This window comes from Hypomesus transpacificus, unplaced genomic scaffold, assembly GCF_021917145.1.
Source record: "Hypomesus transpacificus isolate Combined female unplaced genomic scaffold, fHypTra1 scaffold_84, whole genome shotgun sequence".
Taxonomy (NCBI): Eukaryota; Metazoa; Chordata; class Actinopteri; order Osmeriformes; family Osmeridae; genus Hypomesus; species Hypomesus transpacificus.
The window spans coordinates 902,236-917,694 of record NW_025814038.1 but is presented as its reverse complement, the minus strand read 5'-3'; the positions used below and the strand labels follow the sequence as shown (position 1 = coordinate 917,694).

The 15,459-nt window shown below is 42.7% G+C and overlaps 2 protein-coding genes across 3 annotated transcripts; both read right to left on the bottom strand.

Annotated features, from left to right (window-relative positions):
• Positions 1 to 588: 588 nt before the first annotated feature.
• Positions 589 to 8,253, bottom strand: LOC124466212 (TNF receptor-associated factor 2-like). 2 transcript variants are annotated; one of them, XM_047017959.1, is made up of 11 exons: positions 7,446 to 8,253; positions 6,886 to 7,101; positions 6,595 to 6,673; positions 6,261 to 6,359; positions 5,875 to 6,036; positions 5,695 to 5,769; positions 5,463 to 5,537; positions 4,757 to 5,323; positions 4,471 to 4,648; positions 3,774 to 3,922; positions 589 to 3,680 (listed from the first exon to the last, which is right to left on the bottom strand). In XM_047017959.1, exons 2-11 carry the CDS (start codon positions 7,071 to 7,073, stop codon positions 3,462 to 3,464), a joined length of 1,791 nt encoding a protein of 596 aa, XP_046873915.1. In that variant the 5' UTR covers positions 7,074 to 7,101; positions 7,446 to 8,253; the 3' UTR covers positions 589 to 3,461. The 2 variants fall into 2 exon arrangements, with proteins under 2 accessions (XP_046873915.1, XP_046873916.1); XM_047017960.1 differs by having other exon boundaries at positions 6,886 to 8,253.
• Positions 8,254 to 8,335: 82 nt separating this feature from the next.
• Positions 8,336 to 14,281, bottom strand: LOC124466213 (GRAM domain-containing protein 2B-like). Its single transcript, XM_047017961.1, has 14 exons — positions 14,007 to 14,281; positions 13,240 to 13,362; positions 12,694 to 12,775; positions 12,356 to 12,425; positions 12,023 to 12,126; positions 11,839 to 11,934; positions 11,665 to 11,736; positions 11,416 to 11,496; positions 11,004 to 11,109; positions 10,382 to 10,498; positions 9,841 to 9,931; positions 9,565 to 9,660; positions 9,203 to 9,287; positions 8,336 to 8,950 (listed from the first exon to the last, which is right to left on the bottom strand). The coding sequence occupies exons 1-14, from the start codon at positions 14,123 to 14,125 to the stop codon at positions 8,912 to 8,914; spliced, it is 1,281 nt and encodes a 426-aa protein (XP_046873917.1). The 5' UTR covers positions 14,126 to 14,281; the 3' UTR covers positions 8,336 to 8,911.
• Positions 14,282 to 15,459: the final 1,178 nt, after the last annotated feature.

Below are 15,459 nucleotides of genomic sequence, written 5' to 3'. Positions count from 1 at the left end.
TCTGCAGTCACATACAAAGATATACTGTGTGTGTTAATGTCTTTACCAAAGACTAAAGTGTGACTGTGTATTGTACATTTAGCAAGAATCTTGTCCAACCTTTTTACAGAGTTCTTCCTTGTAATGATTTGGTCATCAATCTGGCTCCACAACTGTTGTGGCATCATGGGCATCTGTTCAAACAATACAGCTACATGGTCAAAGCCGGATCATACATTTTATATTAAACCATGTCACATCCATTAGTGATTTACCACCAATTCCTTTATGTGTTTTATCCCACTAAGTTGTAAATTTCCAACCAGCTTAGTTCTGTTGCCAAAACATTTAAAAAGAAATAATAAGGATTCCTTGGAGACTCCGAGATTCTCGAAGGCCACAATAATTATCTACGTGTAGTTGAGATTGCATCACCACGGCAACACAATCCCTGGTGTGAGATCACAGGCAGCGATGCTGACCCGTCAGGTGCCAGTTGAGGAACATTGCCCCCTGCTGTATGACATCTGCAACTGCCAGTCAAAGGCCTGGATGATATCCTAACATAAAGAATGAGATGAGTTATGAAACCACAAATAAAATCACAAATCCATCAATGCATTTATTACATACTGCATATCATGTTACAGAGTACACACTTATTATGATCAAAACTGTATATGGCTCTAAGTTCACTGTATACAAATGACTAAACAAAGTACCCTGTTCGACATTTAAACTATACAAAGTGCCCAAGTTTGTTCAACTTGACTGCATCACAACTTTTATAAAGAACTGTTATACGCTCTCTCAGAGAAACAACTGCATCAAAGCTTACATTCAAAACCCCACAGTAAAGGTATATTATCAGAGGAACCTTTGTTGAGCGTCTCTTATTTCCCAGTATAGATGCTTACAAAAGTGACACATGCATCATATTGGGATCAAGCTACTACTATATGTATACCATAAATTAGAAGAGTAAGTATATTTGGCACCATATTTCAGCATAGAAAGCAATCATAACTTGTAATACCTCCTTTTCAGTATACAGAGGTAAAATTTACTTTTGGCACATTACAAGAATATATATGTAAAGAAAAGATGGTGTCATAACCTACTATTGTATGTGAACTATACATTACTTTATTATAATTTTTCCATTTGAAGCAAACAAACTATGTGTACAAGATGAATTTAGTATATGAAAATGTCGATCAACTTTACAAGACCAAACTAATCTTCAATCCTCAAATAATGAAATAGGCTAACACCCATTCTTAACAGTACCCATAACCACAGTACCAGTGTTTTGCTAGGCAGTATTAGTAGGTCACTGTTCTTCTGTCAGAAACCTTGCTGGTCATTTTGAGTAATGTAAACAAAATTACGATGAATCCCATGGGCTGATAGGAATTAACTCTGTAAAATGAGGTATAATATAAAAGTCGAGCAGAGGTCTGATCTCAAGATAACATCTGTCTGTTGCACTTGGCAATAATTGTTTTGTTTTATAAGTGACTGTCCTGACCTGTTTTAAACCATCTTGACAAACACAAAGTAGATATATAGGTATATAATTACTATGATATTTAACAATACTATTTGTATTAATAACAATTAGTGTATATTAACATCAAGATATTGAATATTCCAATATTATGACATTAAATATACATATTTATAAACTGCAAGGAATATATAAGCAACTGCCCCTGTTGAACAGCGGTGATGCTAGATATAACATAATAATAAATATACTATCATATTTACATTCTTCCAAACAAATACAAATAAATGCATTCACCATTAGTCTACAAGGTAAACCAATCATGAACCGCAATACTGAATATGAATTGAAGCCTCCCATGCACAGAGAGGTTTCAATACAGGTCGAGACAGGGTCTAAAACAGGCCGGTAGAAGGCTGCATGAGCACAGCAGGCTAAACAGCGTCCCCTAGTGGAAATAGACAGGAACTACAGACACAATCCAAGTCATTACTGGCAGAGTCGTAGCGTTTTGACCAGCATGATTGGTGCTTCATAGAATACAACGAATTTGTGTCAGACGCTTCACCCAACCCCAGAATATGGAGATTTTAGTAAATGTGGGGCATCTGGGTATACAACAAATATGCAATAAGCAAATCACCAATGACCTGTGGCCAATTTAAAGAAAGGTCAAACACAATAGTTTAGGTATATTCAATACTTTGTCTTTCAGCTTCTTTGAACAAAAGAATATAAAAACACCCTTAGCTATTTTTGCATCAACATCAACATGTATTCAATTCACATAGGTATCATATCAGAAAGCCACATAGAAACATATTATGCATGAACTGTGTTGTATGTGGACAAGAAACCAGGAACAGATCATTCCCATTCCCTCAGTTCACAGAACCTGTATCACTTCGATCTGTGGTGGGGCACAGTACTATGTGTAGTGAGATGTGAGCTACTGAGCATGTGCAGAGCAAAACCTACAGCAATTGTGTATCTGTCAAAGAGACCCAAACACACAACCTATGTCTAAGGCTTGATGGGCACGTTGCCATGACACCCTGATAACTCCACAGTATCTTCCACAGATGTCCCGAACCACCAATCGCAATCCCGCACCCCCTTTAGAGGGGAAACACGAATGCAACAATAACGTTATTATTACGTATGCCTGGATTAAAGACATGCAGGCAATGTCCACCATCACAGATGGGCATTTCACAAACAAGTTGAACAACAAGCTCGGCTCAAGGAAAAGAAAGAGCACCTGACATGGGGGAAATAAAGCCAATGAACTATAGCCGCATGCACTTGGCGCGAAAAAGGCAAACAAATGCCCCCGTAATCTTATTCGTAACATAACTCCACGTTTGTCTATGCAAATTTACTCAACAATGGGTTTTTTAGAAGCTCACAATATCCACAATCAAAATGAGCAAGAAATGTAAATACCCTGCATCAAGCCACGCTTCTACCTCTACCGTAAGCAGCGAGTCGGTATACTACACCGACATGAAAACCACACAACCAAATCTATCTCTGCTAACAGCAACACTCCCGTATGACTGGTCGACTCAGCACGCTACGTTCCACTCTAATAAACACTGAGTCTACATGCACTACTCAGGTGTCTGTTTCTAAACCTTTTTCCATGGGGTCGAAAAATGCTGAGTTAGAGTGGAGTTTAAGCACCATGAAGAAACCAGTGTTGTGACATCAAGAAACCAAAGAAACCATCGCACCCAAACGATATATCAGCCACCAGAGCTTCTCTGCAGCCAGCGACCGCCAGGCAACGCCTCCTGTCGGGGGCCTCCAGGACGGACACCCCACTGGAGAGGCATGCAGCACACAGTAGCAAGCATGGCTGTCTCCCCACACCTGCAGGGGACTGAAAGAAGCCCAGATGGAGCCCTAATGGAGCTCGCAGGGGAGCCAAAATGGAGCCTGAATGGTTGCAGTGCTAACTGTGGGCAATCTAGAGGCCCGTGAGGTCAACGATGGCCTTGATGAAAATGGTGTCGTCGCGGATGTAGGAGTTCTTGGCGTCGAGTTTGGAGAGCGGGCAGAAGAGCGGGCAGCCGCTGGCGATGTTCATCTCACTCACGGGCCTCTGGAAGGAAGAGGAAGTGATGTCGGGCCGGAACGCATCGATGATGTGCTCTCTGTTACTCTGGTCCAGCAGCATGAGAGTCACCTAGAGAGAGAGAGGGAGAGTGAGAGATTGTTCATTTCAGTCTATAAACAACATTAAAGTTAAAAACCCCGTTTTTTCTGCCGTTTGACTGACCTTCTGATTGAAGGGCCATTTCAGCAGGGCATCGTTCAGTCCCCTCATCACCACGAAGAACAGGGACAAGTGGCTGCCACGCCCAGTCCCGTCCCCATTCAGGTAGATCCGAAGACACATCTTATAACCGTACTTGCTGGTATAGAAGGCTGCAAGAAAACAGACAAGACATGAGGCGGTCACGTTCTACCATAACCCAACAACAGGAGACCGTAGACAATGGTGATCGAGACATCGGTCCATTTACGACATCTGTAGAAGCCTTGAGCTGTTTGTTTCTGATGTATAAGTTTGTCTCCGGCTGCCAGGAGAGCTTGTATTACCTTACATTTACATGTAGTCATTTAGCAGACGCTCTTATCCAGATCGACTTACAGTAAGTACAGGGACATTCCCGACGTAAGTACAGGGACATTCAGGGTGAAGTGCCTTGCCCAAGGACACAACGTAATTACGCATGGCCGGGAATCGAACCGGCAACCTTCTGATCAATACATTTACATTTAGTCATTTAGCAGACGCTCTTATCCAGAGCGACTTACAGTAAGTACAGGGACATTCCCCCCGAGGCAAGTAGGGTGAAGTGTCTTGGCCAAGGACACAATGTCATTTGGCATGGCGGGGAATCGATCCGGCAACCTTCTGATTACTAGCCCGATTCCCTAATCGCTCAGCCATCTGATCTGTATGACCATACCTGGAGAGAACATGGCTGGGGCTCGGCCAGCTATGGCATCCTGCCTCTTCTTGGTGAAGTCAGAGATCCTCCAGACAAAGACTCCGTCAAAGGTGGTGGCCGACATCTCCCTCAACCGGCCTTCCATCTCCGCTACAGTCAGGTCTTTCAGCCCTACTGTCCTCTCCAACTGTCGGACCTGCGGGAATTTTAGATGTACGGTTAGCACAGAACCGTATATGTATCAAGCTGACATCTCACATCAACACCGCAGCAGGCAATGCGTCCAGACAGGCTTGTTTCCCACCTTGTTACTCAGAACCTCGATCTTATCCTGGTCCAACCGGTGCTGGCGATTACTGGCCTCCATAGTTGTGGCGAACCTCTCCACCTCTCGGTTCAGCACGCACACTACATTCTCAAACGTGCCTGATTTCACCTCCAGGTCTGTACACCTGCGGCCCAGCTCGGCTACCTTGGTCTTCTCGCTGTGTAGCTGGAGCTCCAGGGCTGCTCCCACAGAGCTGGGCAGGGGTGTGAAGGAGGTGGAGACCGACAGGGTGGGGGCCGGGGCGGGCAGGGGAGGTAAGGGAGCTGGGGCAGAGGGACCAGGAGGACCGGAGCTGGAGGAACCGGAGGAGGAGGCAGCCCCCTGCACGGGAGGCCCAGAGGAGGTGGTGCTGAGATGGGAGACTCGGGCCTCGAGTTCCCTGAGGGACTGGTGAAGCTCCAGCAGCTTGTGTCCAGCCAGCTCCAGACCCTGGGGCTGCAGGCCCTCCATGCTCACCTTCATGCCCATGATGTAGTGCAGAAGCAGGTTGAGGTGCTCGTAGGCACAGGCTCGTTCGTGGTCGTGGATCTTTTCCTTCTCCACCTGTACGGAGACAACATGTCAACCTTCTGACACGCCTGTGGGGTGGGTGACTGTCATAATTACGTCTGTAGAACTTTGTGGATACTATTAACATCCAGTCATTTAGTTGTAAAACGTGATAATAATTATCTGTACTTACTGACATATCACACCCGACAACATGGAACCGGCACGGAGTTCTAAACTTGCTGCAGAACTTGATGTGGTCTACATACTAAGGGAGAGAAAAGCAATATCAGTATTTAGTAAACGAGTAATACCACATCTAATTTAGTTTTCAAGCAGACACAACACATTATCCTTACCAGGATTATGGAGGTCGACATGAAAAACCTAACCTGTGTTTTGTTGCCGTACTGGTCAGTTCATACCTTTTCCCTGGGGATTTTTTTCTTGGCACAGCCTTCGCAGATCATTGGGTACTTAGGACAAATCTCATCGTGGGCCTAGAAGATAAGAAATCTGGGGTTTGGCCCTGATTCTAGATCGATCGATTGTTCCGTGTCGATTGCTTTGCGTAATGGAACGAGAAGAGGTACGTTATTTGTCACCTTGATGTTTTTGAAGTGGAACGGTTCCTTGCAGTACTTGCAGTTGAGCGTTCTCTCTGGGCACTCGCGCTCATTGTGCCGTTCTTGCTCGTTGAAGCGAAGCCGTTCTTTACAGGAAGGGCAGGGGATGATCATGAACTCACACTTCCCTTCATGGCTCAGCTGGAAAAACATCACCGCACGTTACGATTCCTCGAGGATGTTTGCGCATATTGTTGTATACCAAGTATGTTCAGAAAAGGTATACAAGTATGTTCAGAAAAGGAACAAACTGAATTTAGAGACAGTTAGCATGGTCTTGGAGAAGACTAGTAACTATGGTAATGTCTACCAGGGCATACAGCAGAATCTAAGAAATGTTCATTTCAAACAAAAACACTGCTTACCTCATACTCTTTAATATTGCCTTTCCAAGTACAGCCTTCATTAATACAGACGGCAGAAAGATTTTCAACCTCTCTCCGAGCTGCATTATCAGGAAAAGCCTAGAAGAAGTCAAATATATGCACTTCCTGTCAGTCACAGAGTCGCAGGAAGTGAATCCTGTTAACTGATGCATCATTTATGTTTAAAAGGTGCATTTCATTGCACATGCTCTACATAGCATGGACTCACTGGCTCCACCGTTGCATTATACAACAGTCAACTAAACGACAGTCCTTTGAAGCAAGTCTACTAGATATACAATGCCGCCATTTTGAAAATAAGTAAGCAACTTACACAGCCTTGCTTTAAAATCGACGTTGGCTCTTCGAAAATCTCCTCTTTGATGCAAGCGTTACATTTCTGAGGTCCATTGCTGCAAAATATAACAATAGACAAAACGGCTCATACCAACTCAGACATCTAACTCAGTATTGACATGGTAACCAACTGCAATTCAGTGTAGTAATGAGTCGAAAACACATGGCAGGCAATGCTAGCTTGAATACAAATGTCTAATTGTTGTTGATGTTCTGAATGGTGTTGTCATCACTCCTGTAATGGGCCATATAACCTGCTGTCTCTCACCTTACTGTCCTGTTGAAACAGTAGGAACAGAAGCGATGGCCACACTGTGCCTGGAACGGTCTCCTCAGTAAGTTGTGACAGCAGTTACACAGGTGCTTGTCCTCCAGCTTATTGGCAAGGATCTTCTTGGGGAATCCAGGTTTGTTGCTCTCCATCGACGAGGGAGGGGAGGGTTCCTGTGTTGCCATGGTGCCTCTTCACAAGTCACAACAGGGTCTAAAAGAAAGCATGGTAGTGTCTAAAAGATACCTACACAATGGATACATGTGGTATCCTATACTCGCTTGTTACCGTTTTTTCTATTTGTGAAATTAATGAAACATACTAAGCACCGTGGCTAGTGCAAAAACATGCAGGTACCATTTGTGGCGACTGTCATGTAACGAGAACGTAGCCTGGCTATTGTTCTCGTCTTTCCCTTTTTCCAAACAATTCTTCTCATTTAAACATGGTGGATATAGCACGCATTTCGCAGCACACAACTGACACAAAATTACAATACAAAAGCACATTGTTGACGCTTGTGTCAGGCCTAGTAAAAGGCCGATTCCTTTGTTTACATTTTAAGTCTGCATTCGGAGCAACGCTTCTTGTCGTGCAGGCTAAACCAGAGGCACATATGGCCTGATCGCCAAGCAGTCACACAATACGAATGATCAAAACAAATCGTAAATCCATTGTTGTCGCGGTATACCATCATCCATTTCCCCTTTCTCTTTTCGCCTGTGGTCGTTACTAAGCCTTCAGCATCCTTCGTTGGAAGTGGTACCCAGCATACCGCCACGCCCCTTGAAAGCAGGTGCTCTAATCGAGACCAGTTTGCCATCGAAAATGGTTGCAATGCTATTGCAATTGCATGAAACTTACCAGCGTTAAACTGTCATCGCTTGCAGAGATAGTAAAATACTCCTTCTCGTCGTAGCCCCACGCGTGTGAAATCTACAGATTTGACATGCAATTCTGATGCCGAATGTATGTGTTTTTTGTGCCGTTAACGACATAATAAATATGGTACCGAAAAGCGGTGGCTGTTTTTGTCCAATATCGCCATTGCACTTTCACCATGTTACGTCATTTGCAGACTGAAGATGAGTTGACAGGCAGGCCAAATATACGTCAACGTAGGCGATAAATGCATATTGCCAAGTCCTATTCAGTAATAAGCCTACTAAATACTAATACGGATCAAACATGATATAGATTACAAAGATTAAAGCATCAAATACGTAACATTTTGAACAAAGATTAACGAGCCCTTTGTAATCTGGGGACTGATTAATATCCAATCCGTAGAGTAGACCGTTTTTATGAAACGGTCTACTCTAATGTAATGGTTTAAGAAAGAAAGAAAAACCACTTATAAAACACATTCTGCGCACGATTCAGCTAAAACATCCACCATTTAAGCCATGTGTGTTTTAAACTAGTCAAACAAGTCTTGAGCAGAAGATTCACCTGCTTTGCTTTATATAATGCACATCCTACTTGTAGCAAATTGCTAACTAGTCACAAATAAAACCTGCAATTACTGAAAATCACATGCGTCACTGCTAATGACAAAGTTGAATCCAATTAAATTACAAAAAATGTAGAGTATACAAACTTCCTGTGAAATCAAATTAAGCGAAATCTATAAATATTTTAATGGCAAATCCTTTCTGTAACATAAGGGCACATTAATAGCGGGCCTAACATGTTGATAATTTTGAAATGTTAAAAATACATTGAAATAGGTGGATCCTTTGGACCAAGTCATACCTGAAAGACAGACTCTGAAATGAGGCACTACAGATACAGCTGATGGCTTCTCCTTGCCTACTAAAGCCACTAATATGCATTCATTACTCTAACTCATTCATCTGTTACAAAATATACCAATCTTAATCCTGAGAGAGGCGATACTGCTTATTGCACAATTAAGAAGGTTGTCGTCGAGGAGTGGGTGTCTGGTTTGGAACCGAAAGCTGAGCTGCAGATTCCAACGTTTTTAGCAAAGGTGAAGCGTCCATCCGGCAGTGTCTGTTGGTTAGGTCTCTTCAAGTAACTTTTGTAAGTTTCTCTGAATCTGGAGAACATATAAACAAATGAACACAACACGCTGGTTGAAGGTACTGGACCCGTGAAAAAAACGCACCACTTTGATGCGTTTGTAAAACCAAATGCTATTGTGTTAACTGACTATTAAGCAAACACATGGTAGAATGGCTGCTTCAAATATGTCACTTATAAAACAGATCTCGTGTCATAGTTAATAAGCAGTTGTTAGCTGAGTGAAAGCCGTGCCAGCGTGGCATGTTTGAACAGCTCAGTGACGAACCTTCTCTAGCTTGAACAGGTTTGTAGACAACTCCCCGTACATCGCAGCGTTGAAGTCAACCTGGGATTTGGGATTCGCCATGTACCTGAAACACAAAGCCCAAAAACCATGCGATTTAACCATGCTGGTGCCTACGACGCAGCATCCACACTATATATTAACACAGATTTTTCTGTGTTTTATCATTTTAATGCAATCAGTATTCATATTTAATGTACCCAATACAAGTATGTATTGGGTAAGAAACGTCTAGAAAATAGATAGCTTATATACCCTTTTTCACATGCAATAAATAAACGTGTGTTAAAGTTAATAATCAAATGGTGCCTATTGCAATGAGGAAGCTAGGCGGTAATACTCACCCATTACGCCCGTAATCACCCAGGGATGTGAGACGCTGTTCAAGGCCCACAATCTTAAAGGCCATGTAACACGAGGTCAACACAAGGACACTTACTCTGCACAGACAACAAAAGAGATTGCATTTCAGAGACAACAGAACACCAAAATCAAAAGGATGATCCACTGTGCTTGTTCTGACATGCCCGGACCTGTTTTGAACAGTGACAAATAAAAGCCCAAACCTATTAATTACAAATCCCATCAGACTAACGCAAGGACACACACATATTACTCACAGGAACAAGTAGATGAAAAGAAGGGTGTGCAACGACATGGACTGGGGAGATATCTCTTTGTGCACTATGCCCAGGGGAAGCTTGCTTGGCACTGAAATTGAAAGGAACATTTTAGTTACCAACAGTACATTGCCACAAAGGTAATGATTTTGCCTTTGTGTACCCTGTACACATGGCATTCAGAAACACAAATACCAGATGAGCATTTTGCAGTGTTTCAACCTTCTGTTATTTTACTCTTAGAAAATCCCGATGTAAAATACAGTGGACTGGGATTGTAATGGGTGTAGCCAGACAAGTCTGTGTTCAAGTTGTGTTCAAGGGAAGTCAGATGGCTGAGCGGTTAGGGAGTCGGGTTATTAGTCAGAAGGTTGTTGGTTCGATTCCCTGCCGTGCCAAATGACGTTGTGTCCTTAGGCAAGGCACTTCACCCTACTTGCCTCGGGGGTAATGTCCCTGTACTTACTGTAAGTCGCTCTGGATAAGAGCGTCTGCTAAATGACTAAAATGTAAAGTTTCCAGGCAACAGAGTTTCTCCTACCATTGTGATGGGCTGCTGGGTGCTTTTGGCTGGGAGTCTGAAGATGAACGTCTGCATGAACAGCCACCTCTCCGTTCTTCGCTCCGCTCAGGAACGAGTCTGGCAAGCTGGGGAACTCTGCTTAAACAAACACAGGCGCTGTGTAAATGTGTGTAATATCGGCAACATGCATCTGCTGACGGAAGCGCGGTTGGGCTCGTGTTTCACCTGTACAGGAACAACTGGGGAAACGGAGAATGTGGTGATCGTTTACGTATTATTCCTGATACATGAGCTTCAGGAAACGCGACTTCTTTGCCATGTCTGTTGAGGTGTGTCCTACGTGAAGATACTTAGTTTTGTTTTCCTTTCTGTTGAGGATTGAAGTTACCATGTACAACCGTGCATTTTCAATTCAACTGTGTGACTGTTTGGTAATGGAGACCAACAGAATGACGGTGGTTTTGGTTAGCTAACGCGGTCTCGCTTAACGTCATAAATGCATTATGTTGCTTCCCAATGGGACCCACAGACTCTGTCCAGGGCAAAAGTTGCTCCTTGATGCTCTGGGAGCGTTATACTACACAGTGGTACTCCACAAGGGGGGGGGGGGGGGGGGGGGGGGAGGGAATGTAATACCCACCGGCCATTTTGTCATAATCGGGAGTCTGGGATCCAGAGCTGCTGCTCTCCAGCACGTCCTGCCTCCTGTGGCGTACGCCTCCATCCAGGAAGTCCACAGAGAAGTCCTAGCAGGGAGAAACGTTTCGCATGTCGACCGTCAGTATACGTATCGGCACACTTTCAAAACGACTTCATTACTGTTTGGGAGGGGAGGGGGGCTTGTTTGCCCACGGCATTCCTACTGACAGGAATACATTCCGGAAGTCAAAAAGAGAAATCTTAAACAAACATCAAGTCAGCCATGAATCCTGACGAAGCATTATATTATCATTATTATTATTATTATTCGCAACATTTATCTTATGTGTCATCAATTCCCTTAGCAGCAAACAATCACAGTGAGTTGAGCTTCACATCAGCCGCGTACTGACCAGAGGAAGTGAAGTGGGGCAGTCCAATCTGAAGCTGTTCTCAGCAGAGGAAGGGATAGGGCTACTCCCAGTATTGTCTCCCTGAAACCACATTCCAACAACAGTCAGTATAACCCTGTGTCCAGACATTAATAGAAAACTTTCTGCAACCACGCCATTTCTATAACAGCATCATTCCTACGCAACGCCAAAGTGATAAGACAATAAATCTCTAGTGAGTTACAATCACAAAAGGAGAAAGGCACTCACGTCTAAATGGATGCAGAGGGATGTCAGGAGTTTGAAGGTGGTATCTCGAGAGAGGAAAGACACGAACACATGCTGGAAAACATATTTTGCATTAGGAGGAGTGAACAAACGTAAGCGTGTGAATGTGCAGGGGCGAGGATAATGTGACGAACATCGCAAATACAATGGGCTTACCCTCTCGTTTGTAGTTGTTATTACAAGGGCATTTGGCACCAGAATGGCTGTTTTTGTCTTTTTGATATAAGTCACAGTGACAACTGGGATAGTAATCTGTCAAGATGGGGAAAAGTTGCACCTGAATAAAGACCCTTCTGGAATACTTGCATAATCATAATATCTGTAAATGTGTTTGCCTTACCTTTGTGTCTCTGCCAAAAACTTTTGAATGGAAACAGATCCAGTTATCAGAGACATACAGTTTTCCTTGATACAAAATGTCTTTCTGCAGGGCACAAGTGTAAGCTGTGGGAAAATGTTGCTCTTTTAGATCGGGCAAAAGCAGTTCAGCAGAGCAAAAACAGGGTGCATATTTTCACGTTTTTCAAATTGAAATACAAGATCTACAGCACCATTGTTACAGTTCCATTGTGAGTCGAGGTTATTGTTACTCGCTGAACCTTCTAGCCTATATAAGACAATGTAATTAACTCTCCACAAAAGATGTATTGTTATATTGAACAGGTGCACTTACTTTGTTTTAGTGTGTCATCTTTGCTGATATGTTTGAATATTTTATGGTAATGGAGATTGGTCTTGGATATCTATAACAGACAAAACATGTTTCAATAGAGCAAACCATGAAAGGATTTTTCATTTTTGATTCTAAAAACTGTATTTCAGATCAAATAGTTATACACTTATTATGGTTTAAGAGATGAGACAGTATAATAACTACGGTATCTGTTTGTGTTTAATCTATCAAAATAAAGTCCAAAGTTGCTGCCCTGAAATATCCAACTTACTATACGTTAAAGAGGTGACATTATAACCATTTGTTAACAACTTCAACATGTATATCATGGCTCAAACCTGGCTGAATTTTTTCCTTGCAATCTTGGTTTCACTGTCATTTGGAATTTGAATTGGAGAAGGCTGTTCCGCAGCTTTCAATCTGAAAAGCATGATGTTTAAACACGCACTTCAGTATGCCCATGCCATTATAAACACCAGTACACAAACACTGAAGACTGGTAATCCAGCCACGCATACAGAACTATTTGACCTGGGTTCCCAGCAGTATGGTTACCTTAAGTAAATATAATTGACACAGCAGCATTAAGGTCTGAAGCTAAACACACAGTTTGGCCAAGCTTACGTCTGCTTGCTTTGTGTCTGCAGTTTAAACAGCGTCACTTTAATAGCAAAAAAACGGAATAGATTATTGAAAACCATACTAACAGATATCAAAACAGACTACAGGTTTGATTGGTCCGAATGAACTAAAATATATGACTGTTACAGCCTATCGGTATTGAGCTTTAATAGGTCAATGACATCCGAGATCTGCTTCACAGCGGCGACGCTTCTCGATCAAAACAGACGTCTCCATTTCAGATATGACGACCTCTGCGTTACCTCATGAGCGGCGTTTTCTTCCTGCCGTCAAGCTCCCACTCCAAGTCCAGAGACGGCTGGGGTTCCCCTGCAAGCTTGCCGCTCCGTCTCGGCCTGTCCTCACCTCCATTCTCCGTCTCTGACCTGCAGATGCATACACAAGCACGGTGTGAATGAGTACAGTATCGCTAAATGTTCTCAGAACAAACTTTCTGATTTACACTAGCAACCCTCTCACGTTCCCTGACCGGCCCCACCAACTGTAGCCTAAGATGGGAGACAATCACTCGGCAAGAAGCAGTTTACAGTAAACAATGGTAGCCTAGCTAACAAATATAAAATAAAGATACCATGGCTGATTGTTACAATAATCTCAGTTGTTGACATGATCGTGGCTTTAGTTTTACTTGCGTCTTTTTACAGGACTGGAAAAGTAAAGGAAAACGAAAATGAGTGGGCCACAATTTTTTACTTAACATTAACTTCAAAGTCTAACGTTTTCCAAAATTTCAGGGACTCGAACACAAAGAGCTAGTAGCCTCTGCTGCTACTGGAACAATGCTTGCAACAGTACTCTTCCTTCGTCACACGTATTACATGGCCATAAGTTGCATGAACAAAACTACATAGGAATAAGCTAGATAAGTAGTTTCAGCAAACGCAATCTTGAGCAAAATCGTTGACAAATAAGATAAAACGGTAACGTTATATTTCAATAACACAATAGTGACTTCTAAACCTAGCTAGCAAAGTTGGTAAAGGAGGCCTTGTATGTTATTCTAACTTACGTGGACAGAATTCCCCGGCTTGAATCTTTCCTGGCGACGGGTTTGAGCGACTTTGTAAATTGTTCTGGTGTGGATAACGGGGCACGGGTTCTTTCGGGTTGTTCGGTCGTCAGAACCATTTCGCGAGGGACTGCTTTGGTTGGCCTCCCTCATCTATTACCCCTCTCCACAACCAGAAAAGTCGGTCGGGGTTTAGGCATCGACCGACACTGTACGGGCTAGGTTTTAAATTTGAGGAGACCGTTCGACGCTACCCAGGAAGCTTCGGAGAGGTGGAGTCGGAGGCAGGGAGGGGGAAGCAAGCTGATGCTCGCAAGCGTCTGTGGATAAGAGTAGGAAGTTTCTCTCTGTGATCATGTTGTAATCACTATAACACTTTCACATGAATGCGATCCATATAGTGTCTCTAAGGCATCATATAATTTGTATTTTTTAGGTTTTGCTCTGAAAATAACCTTTCTAGTAACCTTCAGAAAATTGTTTTGTCGGAACATCACATCATCTCATAACCAGCAGAGGGCAGCAAATAACAAGGCATTAAACTAAACCAGTCAGCCGGTATTAAATCGTCACTTGTTTACATAATTTTAGCATCCGTATTCCAGATATTTCGTATTTACAACTAATATCTAGTAGCCAAGAGACATAAGAACTAGCTGTAGCTGTAGTGATGTTTAGCTCAGGGCCAGTGTAAGTTTGTAAACAAATATATTCCACGTGCTCCTCTTCTTTGTCTATTATGGGCGTGCACAGCACATCTAGCAGCGAGATTGCCTCCTACTGGAGGGGAATGTTTGGATCTGTCCACATCGCCGGCATGCATTACATGCATTTAGAACGTGCATTTTGCTTTTCAGAAGAGTTTTTACCAATAAAGCTGTCCAACAATCATACACAAACTTCCAAATCTGAATTGAATACGATGCATTTAAATAAATACAATTTCAAACACCCAAACGAAGACATACATTTTGTTCTGTGGCAAACTCTAATTACTTTGATTTAAAGTCAAAAAGACTTTTAGACTTGGATGTCTTGCAATATTTCTGAAAGTTGAAACGGAAATAATATTTCGAATTCAACAAACATAATTAAAAAAAAGAAACACAATATATCATTGCTTACCAGAAAACATTCACACAGAAAAAAGTTAATGGAACAGGATTTATACAACATGGTACTCGTTTTATCTGGACTACATACCGTTATAAATACACTCGGGTACTCATTAAGTCCCATGACTCCATACTCTGTCCTTAGTCTAGGAGTCGCTGTTGTAAACCTGAAAGAAAGAAGAACGAAAAAAAAAAGTAAAGACGGAAAAATGGCTTGTCAGAGTTCATTAAGTATCCAGGGAACAATGGCAGAGCCGGCAATGCAGGTTGCAGCTAGCTGGCCTGCCATTAATCATGGCTGACAAGGAACCAGGGTTAAAGGTGGGAGAGCTGCCAGC